Source organism: Leptosomus discolor, chromosome 5 (assembly GCF_034619465.1).
Source record: "Leptosomus discolor isolate bLepDis1 chromosome 5, bLepDis1.hap2, whole genome shotgun sequence".
Taxonomy (NCBI): Eukaryota; Metazoa; Chordata; class Aves; order Leptosomiformes; family Leptosomidae; genus Leptosomus; species Leptosomus discolor.
In genome coordinates, this window is record NC_141395.1 from 58,646,281 (window position 1) to 58,661,793 (window position 15,513).

Consider the following 15,513-nt stretch of genomic DNA (forward strand, 5'->3'; position numbering starts at 1 on the left):
TGTGAATTAATTATAATGAAATGTATTGGTCATAAACTACTACAATATAATAGAAGCATATAGTTTTCAACCTGCAAAAAAGACAGTGAAATGTTTAAAGTAGAGCAGCAGTATGTTGGCATTCTTAGAAGATAATCATCTTGCATTACATTTTAAAAAATGCTCTACTTCAATTTAATAACTGAAAAATAATTTCTGTAAATTGTAAGGTAAATATTTGACATTCAAATAGTGTACTATTTGAGTTTATATTCGATGTAAAAAATAGTAATTATTGCATGTCTTGGTTTGAAAGACAGGTGTCTGCTGAGGAAGGCAGGAGCCTCCCTTGAAATGGAAAGTGCAACCCCCTTCCCTCCAAATTATTATAACTTTGAAATTAACCGGCCTTCAGGCAAAGACATGGGGAATAGGAATAACAGTTCTTTACTAATATATATATATGTATATATATATATATAACACAAGGCAGGGAAAAAACAAACAACCCACTGGTTTACACTGACAGAGTCAGGAATACAACCTGACACCCTGTTAGGGTGGCAGTAGCAGTCCGATAAGATGCTGGCTGCAGTCCTCCTGAAGCGATGGGTGTAGTTCTGTGGAAGCAGCGATCAGGTAAAAGGGTCTGGTCTTCCTCGGAAGGTCCAGTGGTAGGTAGGTAGCTCTTGTCCTCTGGAACTCCAGTGGGGGGAAAAACTCCTCTGGGAATCCAGTGGAAGAAGGCTACTAGGGTGTTCAAAATCTCAGGTTTTATTTGGCATGGACTGCTTGGCTCCTTCCCCCCGGGCGGAGCATCTCACAGTGGGATGGGGAGTCGTGAGGCAGTTCCTTGATGGGCCATTAACAGGAGATAGTCCAGGAGCAAGTTATCGATGGGTCAGGCGATAAGGCATTGTTGTGCCCAGTAACAGGAGATAGTCCAGAGGGGGGAGGCAGGGAGCACCGCCCCACCTGGTCTCAACAGCCCCTGAAGATGATAATAGAATACTTTTTTTTCCTTTTGGCACATTTTACACTGTAACCTAGGACATTGCATTTAACATATCTGTTATGGTTAATGACCTTATAAAATTAGTTCTCACATTTTAGTGAAGTTCTTCAGTATCTGAATAGCAATGAAGTTCTGCATAAACAACTTGTTAATGTTGTGTTCGGCTGTTAGAGCTCTCTAGTAGTTGGGTTTAAGTTAGAAAAGCCTGTGCGTTTGTGCTTACATTTGAAGCCTGCAGAACTAAGTCTCATCTGCTGAAAGCGAGCTCTGAACCTGGGCAGAGCCCTTAGGGCTTTTGACTGGGTTCACCTGGGTTTATGCAGCCATACAACTGCTTCGCTGTTGCATGACTGGGAGGAAGTACAACAGTGACCTAACATGTTATGATTGCAATATCTTTTTCTTTTAAACATTGCACATCATGTGACCGTATGAGCACATTGGAAATCTATGTAAAGACCCTGCAATGTGAGTACAGAAAGAGAAATGAAGACAGAGTAGTCAAGATGGTTTTTGAAGATTGCAAAGGGTTTAGCAAGCCTGGGAATAGATCCCAGATCATGTGCATGATAAAGTTTTCATGATCTCTCTCCTACCATTACTAGTTTTAAACAAACAAAATTTCTCTTTTGTACAACTGTTGACATTGTATACACAACATTGTGTACAACTGCCACTTCTGCAGTCTGAGAGAAGTGTTAAGTAAAAGTGAGAGCAAACATAACAGTTAGTAGTTAAGTACATTTATCAATATTGTATGTCATGCATATGGAAGGCTTATAATGAGGATTGACTCTAGGTAAGAAACAAAAGGCTTCAAATAACTAGCAGAGAAGGTGCTTGCACATAGCAAAAATTTGTTATTATATATATTGGAAAAATCCAAAACTCTGTAGGAAAGGAGTCTTGCTAAACTATTCCAAATAGCAGATAAATGATGAATGCCAGTTCTTTAAAACTTGTCTAGTGATTGGATCAGTCAACTGCAAAGATCTGAAAGTTATATTTATAAATTTAAGAAGTTATCAAATATTTTAATGAATACATTTTCCATTTTTTTTTAAATCAGTAGTCATGTTTGAAAAAATTAAAAGTAAGGATTTATGAGAGCAGTAGATCAGGAATCAATCAGAATCTTCAACCGTGCTAGGGGTCTCTCATGTGTATCTTTTATAATCTTGCCTATAAGAGATGTTGGGTGAGCTCTAGTTCCACTGAAAGCAACGTTAAGTTTACTTATAATATTTCAGCATAAAACTGTCTCAGCAATTAGGTGACAAAACACTGGTATACATAGATGGGAAGGTTAGATGTATAGAAAATACCTGCCAAGTGCAGCACTGACTTTTCCTTCCTTCCTACTAATAAATAATTTTTAAAAATAAATCCTATAAATCATGTTGCTTTTGATGGTTAGACACTTTGAATTAATTATTTAAATAGTTTCATAAGACCAATCTGCAAATGAATGCAGGTACAGGGTTTTTTCTAAAACGAATAAAGGAAACATAGGTACCACAACAAAACAAGGATTTATCAGGTGGACAATTTCAGTATAATGTTAAAATGGTCACATAGCGTGTATGGAGCTGAAGAAGAGGTAATTGATGAGATTAGGGGGAATTTTATAGCTGTAAATTTGCTATATATTTATTACAGTGTTTAGCATACTGTGGTTTCTGTACATTGATAGAATTTGATCAGTGCTTTCCTTTTAAGGTAGATAATGTATGCAGTGTAGTAGAGTTAACTTTCAGTATTTTCTTTGGAGATTCTTTCTTTCTAATCCATGAAATATAAATGATGTTAATTTTCTCTGGTGGCCACAGAGAAAAACAAAGTTCATGCATTGTAGTTAGAAACATGTCATTAGAGCTGACTTCGCATTTGAATTTTTTTCCGTCTATTACAATTAATATTTTGTATTTCTTGGCTGACTGAACTTGGAAAAAATACTTTAAAATTTCTAATCTGAAACCTTTCCAAAATATTTTCAAGTTACTTTGGCTGAGCTGAATTCTTCAGTATGCAATAGCTTCAAAATAAACTACTGAAGTTTTCAGTTCTTTCTTAGGATGAGACACACAGACTCTCCTGATATATACTCCTGACCAATATAAATTTATTGGTGGTGCCACCTGTGGAAGAAACAATAGAACTTTTACTAAAATAATATGATAATAAGATGATTGGATCCAACTTTATTTTGGTTTCAAAACTTTTATAAAGTTTCTTTTAAATAATCACAGTTAACACTTAACTTGTGCTATTTCTTAGTGTTGTGATTTCTCAGCAGGCCAGTGTTGACTGTAGGCCACACCAGGCAGCAAACACACTCTCCATGTATTGTTTAAATACCCTGGTTTGAGTCCTTTACTGCCCTGTGAGCCTCCAAAGACCCATCCCAGTGTACATTTGTATTTGTCTGAAAATCTTCTGTTCTGATTCTCATGTGTGGCTCCCATGCTTCTGGGGTATTAGATTAATTTGGACTCTTCTTACCCATGAGTCCAGGTCCAAATCTTGAAAAATAAAATGTCATACCAAATAATCTTCTGAATTTTGATATAGGAAGGAGAACTTTTCTCCTTCTCTTCCTCCAAAGGATTGTGCTCTGTACAAAGATGAAGGCTGTTTCAGTGCAGGCTGAGGTTTGTGGATGCTCACCAGCCTTCTGTGGTTAGATCTGAGACTGCATCCAACCACTTCTATGTTAATTTGAATTGGGGCAGGCAGTTTCTTCTGTTGGACTGGAAACTCATATGGTAGGCACAGACTCTCTGTCATTTAAGTGGGGACAAAAAGGCCCAACTTCCTGAGCAGAAAATCCAGTAAATGGAATGATGAAGACTTTCTTTATAGGAAAACAGAACACCCCAAAACCTGAAATAATTGTTATGCTGTTGTACTTCTAAATAGCAAAAAACCATATCTGTTTCAGGTAAAATGAGAACTAACCACATGTCTCATTGTACTCACTTCTGTTTAGCATTCTTTGGGTTTTCATAGAATCATAGAATGGTTTGGGTTGGAAGGGACCTTAAAGATCACCTAGTTTCAGACCCCCTGCCATGGCAGGGACACCTTCCACAAGACCAGGTTGCTCAAAGCCCCATCCAACCTGGCCTTGAACACTGCCAGGGAGGGGGCAGCCACAGCTTTTCTGGGCAACCTGTGCCAGTGTCTCACCACACTCACAGTAAAAAACTTCTTCCTAATATCTAATGTAAATCTCCCTCTTGAATGATGAATGAAGCCGTTACCCTTCATCCTATTGCTACACCCCCTGATCAAGAGTCCCTCCCCACCTTTCCTGTAGGCCTCCTTTAAGCACTGGAAGGCCACTATAAGGTCTTCCTGGAGCCTTCTCTTCTCCAGGCTGAACAACCCCACCTCTCTCAGCTTATCCCCACAGGGGAGGTGCTGCAGCCCCCTTGATCGTCGCCTCCTCTGGACCTGCTTGAGCAGCTCTGTGTCTTTCTTGCACTGAGGACTCCAGAGCTGGATGCAGCACTGCAATTGGGGGTCTCACCAGAGCAGAGTAGAGGGGCAGAATCCCCTCCCTCGAGCTGCTGACCACGCTTCTCTTGATGCAGCCCGGGATGCGATTGGCTTTCTGGGCTGTGAGCGCGCCTTGCTGGCTCATCTTCAGTCTTTCACCCACCAGCACCCAAGTCCTCCTCCGCAGCGCTGCTCTCAATCCACTCATCACCCAGCCTGTGTCTGCGCTTGGGATTACCCCAACCCAGAACCTTGCACTTGGCCTCATTGAACTTCGTGAGGTTTGCACAGGCCCACCTCAAGCCTGTCAAGCTCCCTCTGGATGACATCCCTTCCTTCCAGCATGTCAACTGTACCACACAACTTGGTGTTGTTGGCAAACTTGCTGAACTTCATTCCACTGTCCATGTCACTGACAAAAGTGTTAAACAGCACCAGTCCCAATACCGACCCTTGAGGAGCAGCACTTGTTACTGGTCTCACTGGATCTTGAACGCCACCATTTCATGGTCACTGCATCCAAGGCTGCCCTTGAGCTTCACATTCCCCACCAGCCCCTCCTTGTTGGTGAGAACAAGGTCCAGCATAGCATCTCTCCTCATTGGCTCCTCTGTCACTTGGAGTAGGAAGCTATCATCAACACATTCCAGGAACCTCATGGATTGCTTATGCCCTGCTGTGTTGTTCCTCCAACAGATGCTGGGGTGGTTGAAGTCCCCCATGAGGACCAGGGCTTGTGAACATGAAGCTCCTCCTGCTTGTCTATAGAGGGCCTCATCTACTAGGTCTTCCTGGTAGGGTGGCCTGTAGCAGACCCCCACTATAATGTCACCTGTCCGTGCCCCCCACCCCCCGTCACTTAATCCTGACCCATAAACTCTTGGTTGGCTCCTCATCCGTGCCCAGGCAGAGCTCGATGCACTCCAGCTGATCATTGACATAGAGGGTGATACCCCCTCCTCATCTCCCCTGCGTGTCCTTCCTAAAGAGCCTATGCCCTTCCATTCCAACAATCCAGTCATAGCAGCCATCCTGCCATGGCTCTGTGATGCCAATAAGATCAGTGGGTCAAGATAAGGACAGGGAAATCACTCAGGAATTACCATCATGAGCGAAACAGACTCAACACCAGAGTAGGATATGATTCTATGAGGAGGGAGAGTGATAGAGCAACTTTGGTGGGCACCAGGTGTCCAGCCAAGATCAAACCCACCACAGGGATTCTGCTTTAGTTTCCGTAGTCTATGTTCTCAGTTCCTTTCATCTCTAGCTGGTAGAGCTGTTGAAGGTTTTGTCTCACTAAAAAGAGTTCCTGTTGGTCTTTTAAAGACCTACCCAAATAATTCTCTCTGTGGTCTTTCTTTGGAAATTTTTCCTTTTCTTTGCCATCTATTGACCATCTAAAGAAAATTAATTGTACTGAAATTGCAGCTGTTTTGTTATTCAGCTGGACGCTGCTGATTCCCTCACTGATTATTCTTGATAAAGATTCATGGTAGGCTGCCAGGTGCTTCTTTGGGGTAGGTTCTCTCTTAAATGTAAGAAATGAAGTGCTTAGTGTATGTCTGTAGTAATTTGTTTTTACGAAATCCATCATGTTCTGTTCCTAGGAAGTGGAGGCAGTGGAAGGAGCTGCACTGTGATCAAGGTCTCACTTTCCTGAGCAATGCATTAGAATAGGCTTTACTCTGTGGCACCACTCTGTTGAGATGCAAGCTGTAAATTTTTGGATGAAAGATAATTCTCCGTTTCAGTATTAAAACCTGTAAACATGGATAAGTATAAAATGTAAGGAACTGGCTCTCCCATTCATATGCTGGAAAAAGTGGGGAGTGTTTTTTGGATACATATGAATATACATACTTTATATGATTTGGAAAATCATATAAAGCAAAAAGACTTATTTAAAGACTGTGTTGTACATGTTTGTTCACAATTGCGGGTTAAAATTCTCAAAGATTTTCAATTTTTAAAAAGTTGTAAAAAATTTATTGCTGTTGTTTAGATTTTGAAGTATAGAATGGAATTATATTTGTGAGAGTTTGGGATCAATGTAATGGTTGTTGATTGCATTTGCTGACTTCTAAGGGAGTTCGGGGTAATGCCTTTACTGAGTTTTAAGAAAATAATAGTCTTATTTTCTATTATGCAATTATTTAACTGTTTTTCCTTCTTTTTAATCATCAGGTGATGCTTTTCCCTGGACTATTAGTCTGCATCATTTCAGTATATATACTCTTCTTGGACAACAGATAACACTTAATTTAGTGGAACCAATGGGCTGTACTTCTACTTTAGCTGTTACTTCACAGAAACTGCTTGCTTCGGGGCCAGAATCCAGACACTCATTTGTTGTCTGCCTCCATGTCGACCTTGAATCACTTGAAATAAAGTGCTCCAACCCCCAGGTTGGTACATTTAATTGATTTATGAAAGGAAATTAAAAATAACTCTGTTTCAGTACAATTCTGCATTTTGTTGAAGAGGGTCTCTTCTATCTTAATTTTTTTTTTTAACTGGGCCATCAAGATCAAGGTGCTTAGATTAAGATTTGCTTTGAAGGTCTCTCAAGTTTTGTAATTTAACTCTTCCCAAAATGTAATAGCTACAGTATAAATGCATCTTTTGGCTGATGGAATGAAATGAATTGCAGATGTACCATTAAATGCTATAGTGCTGTTCTGCTGTCACTGTGGAATCATATATTGAAGTGGTTTAATGTAATTTTTTACCATATCTTCATAGAACTAACATTTCTTTGAACATAAAATACTTTTTAGGCAAACAATGGTATCCTTTAGTAAAGGGGAAAAAAAAAAACAAAAGAATGTGTGTAAGCAAACATTACCACCTTATTTATGTTTATTAAAAGCCAAAGACGGTACTACATTTTCAAAAAGTGCAGCCTGTATTTTGCCGACCTGGATCAAGTTTGCTGTAGTTCATACATAGTTTTTCTATGCAAAATTTTGAATAATCTTTATTGCAACTTGAATAGCACTTTCCTGACAGTTGCAACGTTTCCAGTGGTGCTGGACAGAACACACTTGTTCTTGGGAACTGCAAATCTGTTGAAGTCTGAGTAGGGCTCTACATTCATACGCTGTCGACTCCAAGGTTTCGCCATATGCAAGATTTTTTCAAAGGACGTCATGGACAAAATGAACTGATTATTGCTTCATTTAATAGAAAGAAAGGGAAAGACTACAAAGTATTATAATTTTGATTTGATAGACAGATACATCACGTCTGTAAAGATTTATGGCCTAAGACTGGGAATACTAAAGCCAAAGCGGCTGGTGTAATTTTAATGGTGTCTTCTGTGTGTACTCATTACAATATGTTTCTCAGTTTTTCCCTTGCCTCATTCTGTATTCTGTGAATGAAACAAGTGTTTTAAACTGCGTATTTGTTTTATCCTCCATGTGTGGTCTCCTGCCTCATTCACTGCCTTCTATCCAAGTTATTTCTGACTTACTTGCTATATGCCGTTATCTTCTGTACTGGATGGGCTCACACTCACTAGGAAGAGGGTTGGTAGAGTGAGATTGCACACTGGACACAGCAAATTAAAATTTAAAATTGAGCAGCTTCAACAAGATCTACTCATTTATGATTTTGCTGACAATTTTACATTTTGTGTTTAAGGACTCCTGAAAGTTTTACTTTGCAATTTTGTGGTATTTCGATAACATTTAGTGAATTAATATGTGATAGTGTCACAGCCTATGGAAACCTGCCTTATTATGTATTAATTTGCATAGACCTGTACAAAATTCATCTTCATATTGTGGCTATTCAGAGAATTGGTAAATATTTTTTGATGTTCATGAAGCAAAATAGTTTGCTACATTTGATCAGTATACTCTTAGTGAAATTCCAGCAAACTTTCTGATCAACTCTGATTTTATTATTTTTTTAAATCTCCAATTAATCTCATGGTAAATGTATGTAGTATATTAATAGTATTAGTTTATAGGTGAAATGGCATTATTATGAGTGGAAGCCTTACCTAAATTTGAGTTGCAAATTAAAAAGTGGAGTAAGTAAAACACATTTTCAAGCTTTCTTACCAAAGTGTGATCAAATAATTTATTTTGCAAACTGAAGTATTATAATGGCCAAAAGGATGTGGAAAAATTATTTGAGTTTAGTGAAGGTTCTTGAGCTGTACTTTCTCCCTTACATCTGCCTTACTTGTCCTTTCCGCTTTACTTATGCAAAAGAGGGAAAAAACCTCATCAGTATTCTTTAATCAGATGTTCAAGAACAGAAGATGGAAGATGCGATTACATAAACAGCATTTGATATTTATAAATTCACAGCAGTAACTGTGAAATTTGATTCTTTAGAATGACAGACTGTATTTTGTTTATAGGTTACAGCATTAAAATAGGTGATGCTTAGTGAATTTGTTAAATGGTAGCAAAGGTAAAGTGTTTTACTGAGTATTATGATGTAATATGAAACCATGTTCTGATGGTTGTATCCCTTTAAAGTCAATAGATACTTCCAGTGCAAAATTGCCAGGATGTTGCCTTTTGTTGTAGCTTTCAATTTTGTAGTAATGTGTTATTTTTTAAAGTATAAAATGCTGTAACATATCGAACTTTACAGATTTTACCAAGTAGTCAGTGAGGTCTTACTGAGTTTTGTGTGGTTTTGCTGGGGAGGGAATGGAAGCAATGAGAGAGGGAAACTTTTCTTAATAAATACTGGCAGAGTTATTCCTATTTTTGTGATACCATTTTTCTTCTCTTGAATAGAGTGTACTAAAAATAATTATTATATATTAACTGTTATGCTCAAAAATACTTATAAAGGAGAGAGGCCTTACGCTTACATTAGCTCTTCTAATATAATCAAAAATAGTTTTTCAAAATATTAAAACTGCTTACTTGAAAAAGTGCAACCAACAAGAGAAGGTGAAATCCTTCCATTTTAGTGAGTAACAACTAATGGAATAAAATTAAATGTATTAAAAATAATCAAAGACATAAGTTCAGCTCTTTATCTGAAGTTTTTAAATTTTATTTACATATAGACATATGCCTTCTTTTTTGTTTTTAATGAAGTTTTGTTGTGAGGCTTTTTGGTATTTTCTACTTTTTTACATATCTCCATGAAAATTGTCTTCCTCTAATCAAAACGTGCCTTTTTTTTTTCTTGGTCAACTTGTTGGTTTGTCTCTGGTTTCAGAGAACGGTAGAGTATTAGGGTCATGCTACTTGGCTGCCTCGTTGCTGGTGATGTTCAGAGAGATGGCTACTGCTGTCTGAAATAGCCACTGCTTCAGGGTCTCCAAAGATTCTTGCCTGAGCAATTTTTTAAAAATCTCCGCGCTAACATAAGTAATTATTAGCTTTGATAATCATGGTGTTGCAACCCAAGAGTTAAACTCTTCAGTGTTGGTTTAGCTGATGACAAGCCTCTTTACTTTGTGTATGAGCATATATGTAAATACAGAAGTTGCATCGTTCCTTCTTTTGCATTATTTTGTGCCTTTACAAACAGTAGCATAATTAAATTTCTGGAAGCCCTGCTTCATTAAGACAAGTGTAGCTTAAATTATCCTTTGGTTTCTTGACCAAAAAGTATTGGGAGGGAGGGAAGGTTGCAAGCATGTATGATTTGGATATGTGCCTGTGTGCTATTAATATTCTAGAGACTCTTTTGCCAGCAATGTGTCAACACCAGTTAATGTTGTATTACTCAGTCAATCAGATGGATGTTATTAGTTGATCTTCCTGAGTTGGATCGAAGGGACTCGGGAAAACTTAGAAATTTGTAATTAGTAATTTAAAGGCTACCAGTGCATATCAGAGTGCTACAGACACAAGATATTTTAAGGCATAACTAAAAGAACTTTTTGCCACGGCCAGAGTTATTGTTTGTCTGTAGATCCATCTGTATATGAAGACAAAAAAAGTACTGAGAAGTTTATCTCTTTCCAGGAAAAATGCTGTCAAAAGAGTATATGACCTGCTCAGTGTAAGCCTTGCAACTTCAAAAGAAAATCCAAGATGAATTAAGAAATTTTTTATAAAATTCCAGCACTTCGCCTCTTAAGGACAGACTGTAGCATGTACTTTGAGACTTCATCACACACTGTCATGCACAAAATCAAGTACTGTTTTATATCAAATGTAGATAGACAACAGTGTTTTTCTGCATCTGTTCTGCCCACATAAGAAACCAGCTTCATAGAGTAGATGTGTCCTGAGGCTTAAAGTTCTTATAAATATGAGAATTTCCATTTTTTATAATGTCAAGTTGGGTATGGTATCCAGCTGTGGATCTGCTTGTATATTGTTTGCAGTTTTCTCTGAGCTTGTTTTATACAGTGTATTGCAGTATGTTGTCATACAAATTCCATGATTAATGCTTATTTACAAAAATTTGTGTAAATATCTAAGATCTGAGTCAAACAATGTGCAAGTTAATCAGTGTGTTTCTGAATATTGGAATGACATATGCCAGGAGAATATTGAGTTTGATAGTGGATATTCTTCCTAAAACATAGAACAGTTTAATATACTGCATGGGATCATTATTTTAATACCATTTAAATGAATAATTTTTGCATTGTTAATATTTCATAAAGTTTATATTTTTACCTTTTTCTAGAGGAAGTATCTATACATATGAAATATACCACAAATTACCTTTATTTAGTTGTTAAAACTGATATTAGTAAAAGTTTTACAAGACCATGTTATGGGTTTTGGTTTTGAGCTACGTACCATATGTTTAGACAAAGGACAGATTATTTTTATCAAAATCTCTATACTGTAACTGATGTTAATTATTTTAGTTGCAATGTAGTTGCTTATTAGAACATTATAAATGGTGAGAAGTTCAGTTCTGCTACATTCGAAGTCTCAGTGGAGGACTTTGATGATTTTTCCTTCACCTCATTAAGGAAAGCTTCATCTTAAAAAAGGATTTTTTTTTTTTCTTTTAGGTGCAGCTTCTGTATGAACTGGCTGAGATCACAAGTAAAGTTTGGAACAAAATTCGGAGGAAGGGAATTCTATATCAGTCTTCTGTCTATACTGAAACCATGGCAGGACCTGCTCCTCCTAGCTCTCCTGTTAAAAGTAGTGTTGGTACAGCTCTACCAGATACCAGCACATGCAGCCCATCTGCTGACATTGGGACCACTACAGAGGTAGGCTTTCTTAAAAAAAGAAAGTGTAATGTGAGTTCTGACTTACAAGGTGTTGTGGTCAGTCCAGTCAGAATCAGAGGGATCTGAAAGAGCAGTAATGTCCCTATGGAAACTAGCTTTGCCCTGATAAACTAATGAAGAATACATCATTACTCAGTTTGGTGGAACAAGAGGAAGGAGGGGAAAAAAAAAACCCACAACCAAAAAAACCCATGAAAAAATTGCTGAATTGCTCCTATGTTTATTAGTCTGGATTGTTTCTCTTTGAAGTGAACAAAAATTAACTCTTGTCAGAAAATTATAGTTAATGTTTTCAGGTCAAGAAGCATAAGGCATTTTTCAAGTCCAGAATTATTATAGTAACTGATATTTTGGAAGTACTTGTGATTCCTGTGCTGCTTGTGAGTCATCCCAAGTAGCTTCAGCAGTCAGCCTGTCACATTGAAGTCAGTCACTACAATGCCTGAGTTGGTGGAGAGCTGCTGTGTGTAGACTGTATTGTCAGTGAGGACAGGTATAGGGGCAGTGAAGGCTCCCAAGGCTTGTATTGCAGGTCAACCAGCTGTATGCTCGCCCCAGGCCCGTGAAGCCATTGTTACCTACCATCTACGGGTTACTTCTGGAGCTCAGTTCTTTCCCCTTTCCCAGCTGTCCCATGTCTCAGGAGTACTTTTGTAATTCAGTCACATAGGGGTTTGGGCATACAGCTTCAAATATAAGAAAGATTGGCCACTTGGTTTTATGTATTTCTGCTTCCTTAATTTACAGCATTGCGTAACTGCCTGGAGCAATCTGGTATCTGATCTTAATCTCTGTGTGCGCCTAAGACTGTAAAATATTATTTTAAGGCATGGAAAGGAGTTCTGCTTCTCTGCCATACTGAGGAAAGAAGGCTAATTCTTTTATCAGCATGAATACAGTGTTAAACTTAAGCCATGAGTATCATTAGCAATGAGTCACAAGGTAGCTGATATTTAGTAGATTGGGTGGTCACAGGAGGCTGTGCAGCTGAATAGGCCTAGTATTTGTGATTTTCATAGTGCCCCTGTCAGGCTTAGTAGTTAGAATAATGAGTTGGCCTTGTTTGTGCTCCAAGAGAGAACCAAAATGTGTAAGATGAGTTTAAGGTATGCCAATGGTATGTCATATGTATGCAGTGCTTCATTCTTCATATAAAGCTATTAGAATGTGTGTATTAGAACTGTTCTGTGAGACTGGGTTTCATTCTCAGCATAAACACAGCGGGGCACCTTGTAGAACAGTTCTGGAACACAGGTAAATACACAGCAGTTTGAATGCTGAGTGCAATTACATATTCAACAACATTTGACCAGGATTTTTTTAATCCTATGTATGCTTTATATATTAATTCTTGTGTTTGGAGAAGATGAAATAGTGACTGCTAGTGCTCACTTTTTATATGCATCACACACACACGCACACACACAGAAGTAACTGTCATTAAAAGGTGTTTGAGAGTTTCAGTTCTTAAGTTATTTCACTAAAATGTTTCTAGATTATTTGAATAGCCTCGGTTTTGATGTATTTCTATGTGTGTGTGGTCTCAATTGTGAAAAATTTTGCCATGAATACAGAATTGAAGGTAAGCAATAATAGTAAGAAAACAATATAGTCACTAAAATAGTATTTTTCCACCTACTCGCAACAAATCCCTTTCTCATTAAACTCAGAAACTACCAGCTTTATAAGTAACAATTTGTTTTTGACTCTGTATAGGCAGCAGTATTTGGAGTACATGCTGTACTTGGAGCATTACTTGAAACTAATTCAGTAATTGTTAAAATCCGTATGTTACCAAAATTGTTTTCGTAATATGGGTCCAAGTTCAGCGTTCATATCCTACCCCTTTGCAAAATATTGTTCATCATTTATTTGAATTTATTCCTGTTCTCAACAAATGTTACGCACTAGCTAAATAAATTTTCTCCTGATCTAAATGAAGTTTGGTGAATTAACCAACAAAGGATAATATTAGAATTTGTGTTCAGTCTTTTCCAGTCTGAAACTAAGACCATAGTATCAATATTGTTTGAATAGAAGGTTCTATTAAAACACATGGCATTAATATTGGATTTTTTTTCACAATAGAGGACTTAAAGTTGCCATAGCAGTTTACAACTGAGGCTGCTTTTAAGAGAATGTATCATTGTGCTTAGACAGGATAAGTAAATTAAAAAATTGAGCATTCTCTGAGGATATCATTAAAGATATGAAAGACAAAAGAAAGCTACAAACAGGAGAAAATGTTTGCATTTCATTCATATGACTGAAAGACTGAAGAACAGAACTCCTGTCCATCATCCCCATTCAGAGCTCTCAGCCCAAGGTATTTTGTCTGTGTCTGGGGTAGGAAGGCAGTTCAGAAGAAAGAACCAGTGCAAGGGTTATACAAGTGCAGAGACAGAAAAGCATACTGAGGCAGGTGTCATTTGTTTAACGGAGACAGTGAGACAGGAGGACATATATACATGACCAGATATTTGAGACTGTAAGAAATTATTTGTCAGAAATTGAAAATGAGAATTAGAATTTGTATATTGTCAGGAAAAGATTCACAGTTGTTCAAGTAGAAGGGTAATATTTTTGGCTCAGCAGCTGAGGAAAATCTTATTCTGTTTCTGATTATCTGGGTGGGAATATTAGGTGTATTGAGGTGACTAAAATCAAAACAGTATGTAGGGTATACAAGGGTTTTACTTAACAGTAAAAAAAAAAAAAAGAGAAAGGCGAAGGTTTTGAATTACTGTGGTTGAAAAAAAGATTTGGAGAGAGTCTTTGTCACAGGAAGTCAAGCCAGAGTTTAGATTCTTACAAGGCTAGTAGCTACAAAAATGCCATATTTAAGTTTGTGTGTACTATCATTTTTATGAATCTGTGAGTCAGTGTTTGTACTTGAAGACCACCTTTGATGTCGGACTTGTGATTTCTTGAAAAAAATTAATAGTACTGTAAGGTGAAAAAAAAATGGATAGCCAGTGCAGGATTCATCTAAATGATTCGGTTCTTATGGGATATAACATCAAATGTTGTCTTGACCTAGTGCTTTCTTGTATTTAAAGACTGAGGTTTAAAACAAAGCAAATCTCAAAAAAACCCAATTATCCTTCACTCTTAGGGCTAATTTTTTGCCGAGCTACCAGTTGGAGTGAGGTGAATCACCTAGCAGGATGAGCAAGTTAATCCATTCTAGATGATGTAAACAAAGTAACATTTTCCAAACAGATTTTTGTTAAGCCATAGGGAAAATGATCTTAAACACTCTACCACGATTTTAAATCAATATCAACTTCACCTGAATATTTTTCTTTTTAACCTTTTGGTGGCCGTCAGTAAGAATAAATCTCAAAGTGCTTTGAAGCTATATGATGACCTTTTGCAGATCATCATGCATAAAGTAGCTAACAACATTGTTCCTGAGACTATGCACAGTCCTGATGTCTGAGAGTTGTTTAGTACTGTTGGGTGTGTGAAAGAGAAAGAGGTAGGAGAATCACACTTGGCCAACCAGTGAGAAATAATAAAAAGAACCATATTTTCTTATTACATTTCTAATAAGACAATTCTAGACAATATAAATTAAATAATTTGTAACATAGTGGTTGGCAATATCTCTACAACATGTTCTTTCTGTGGTTGGTGTCTGTCTCTGAACTTATTCAACGTATTTACTAGTGTCAAAGCACAAGCTAGGTTTTCATTATAGTGACATGGTTGCTGTCCTGTTCTTTGAGGTAAGAATTGTTGAGAATTAAAAAATATATGTATTGAAAAGGCTAAGGAATGTTCTCCCTCATTCTTTTTCATCAGTGAAAGCTGTTTGTCCTTT

The 15,513-nt window shown here is 37.4% G+C and overlaps 1 protein-coding gene across 3 annotated transcripts in view; it reads left to right on the forward strand.

The window, feature by feature from the left end:
- Window positions 1-15,513, forward strand: part of VPS13B (vacuolar protein sorting 13 homolog B) — a 480,656-nt gene that overhangs the window by 255,940 nt on the left and 209,203 nt on the right. For all 3 annotated transcript variants that reach the window (XM_086465731.1, XM_086465733.1, XM_086465732.1), the window contains exons 23-24: window positions 6,683-6,903; window positions 11,460-11,666. In XM_086465731.1, the coding sequence (XP_086321857.1) occupies window positions 6,683-6,903; window positions 11,460-11,666 (428 nt within the window). The remainder of the gene's footprint in view (window positions 1-6,682; window positions 6,904-11,459; window positions 11,667-15,513) is intronic.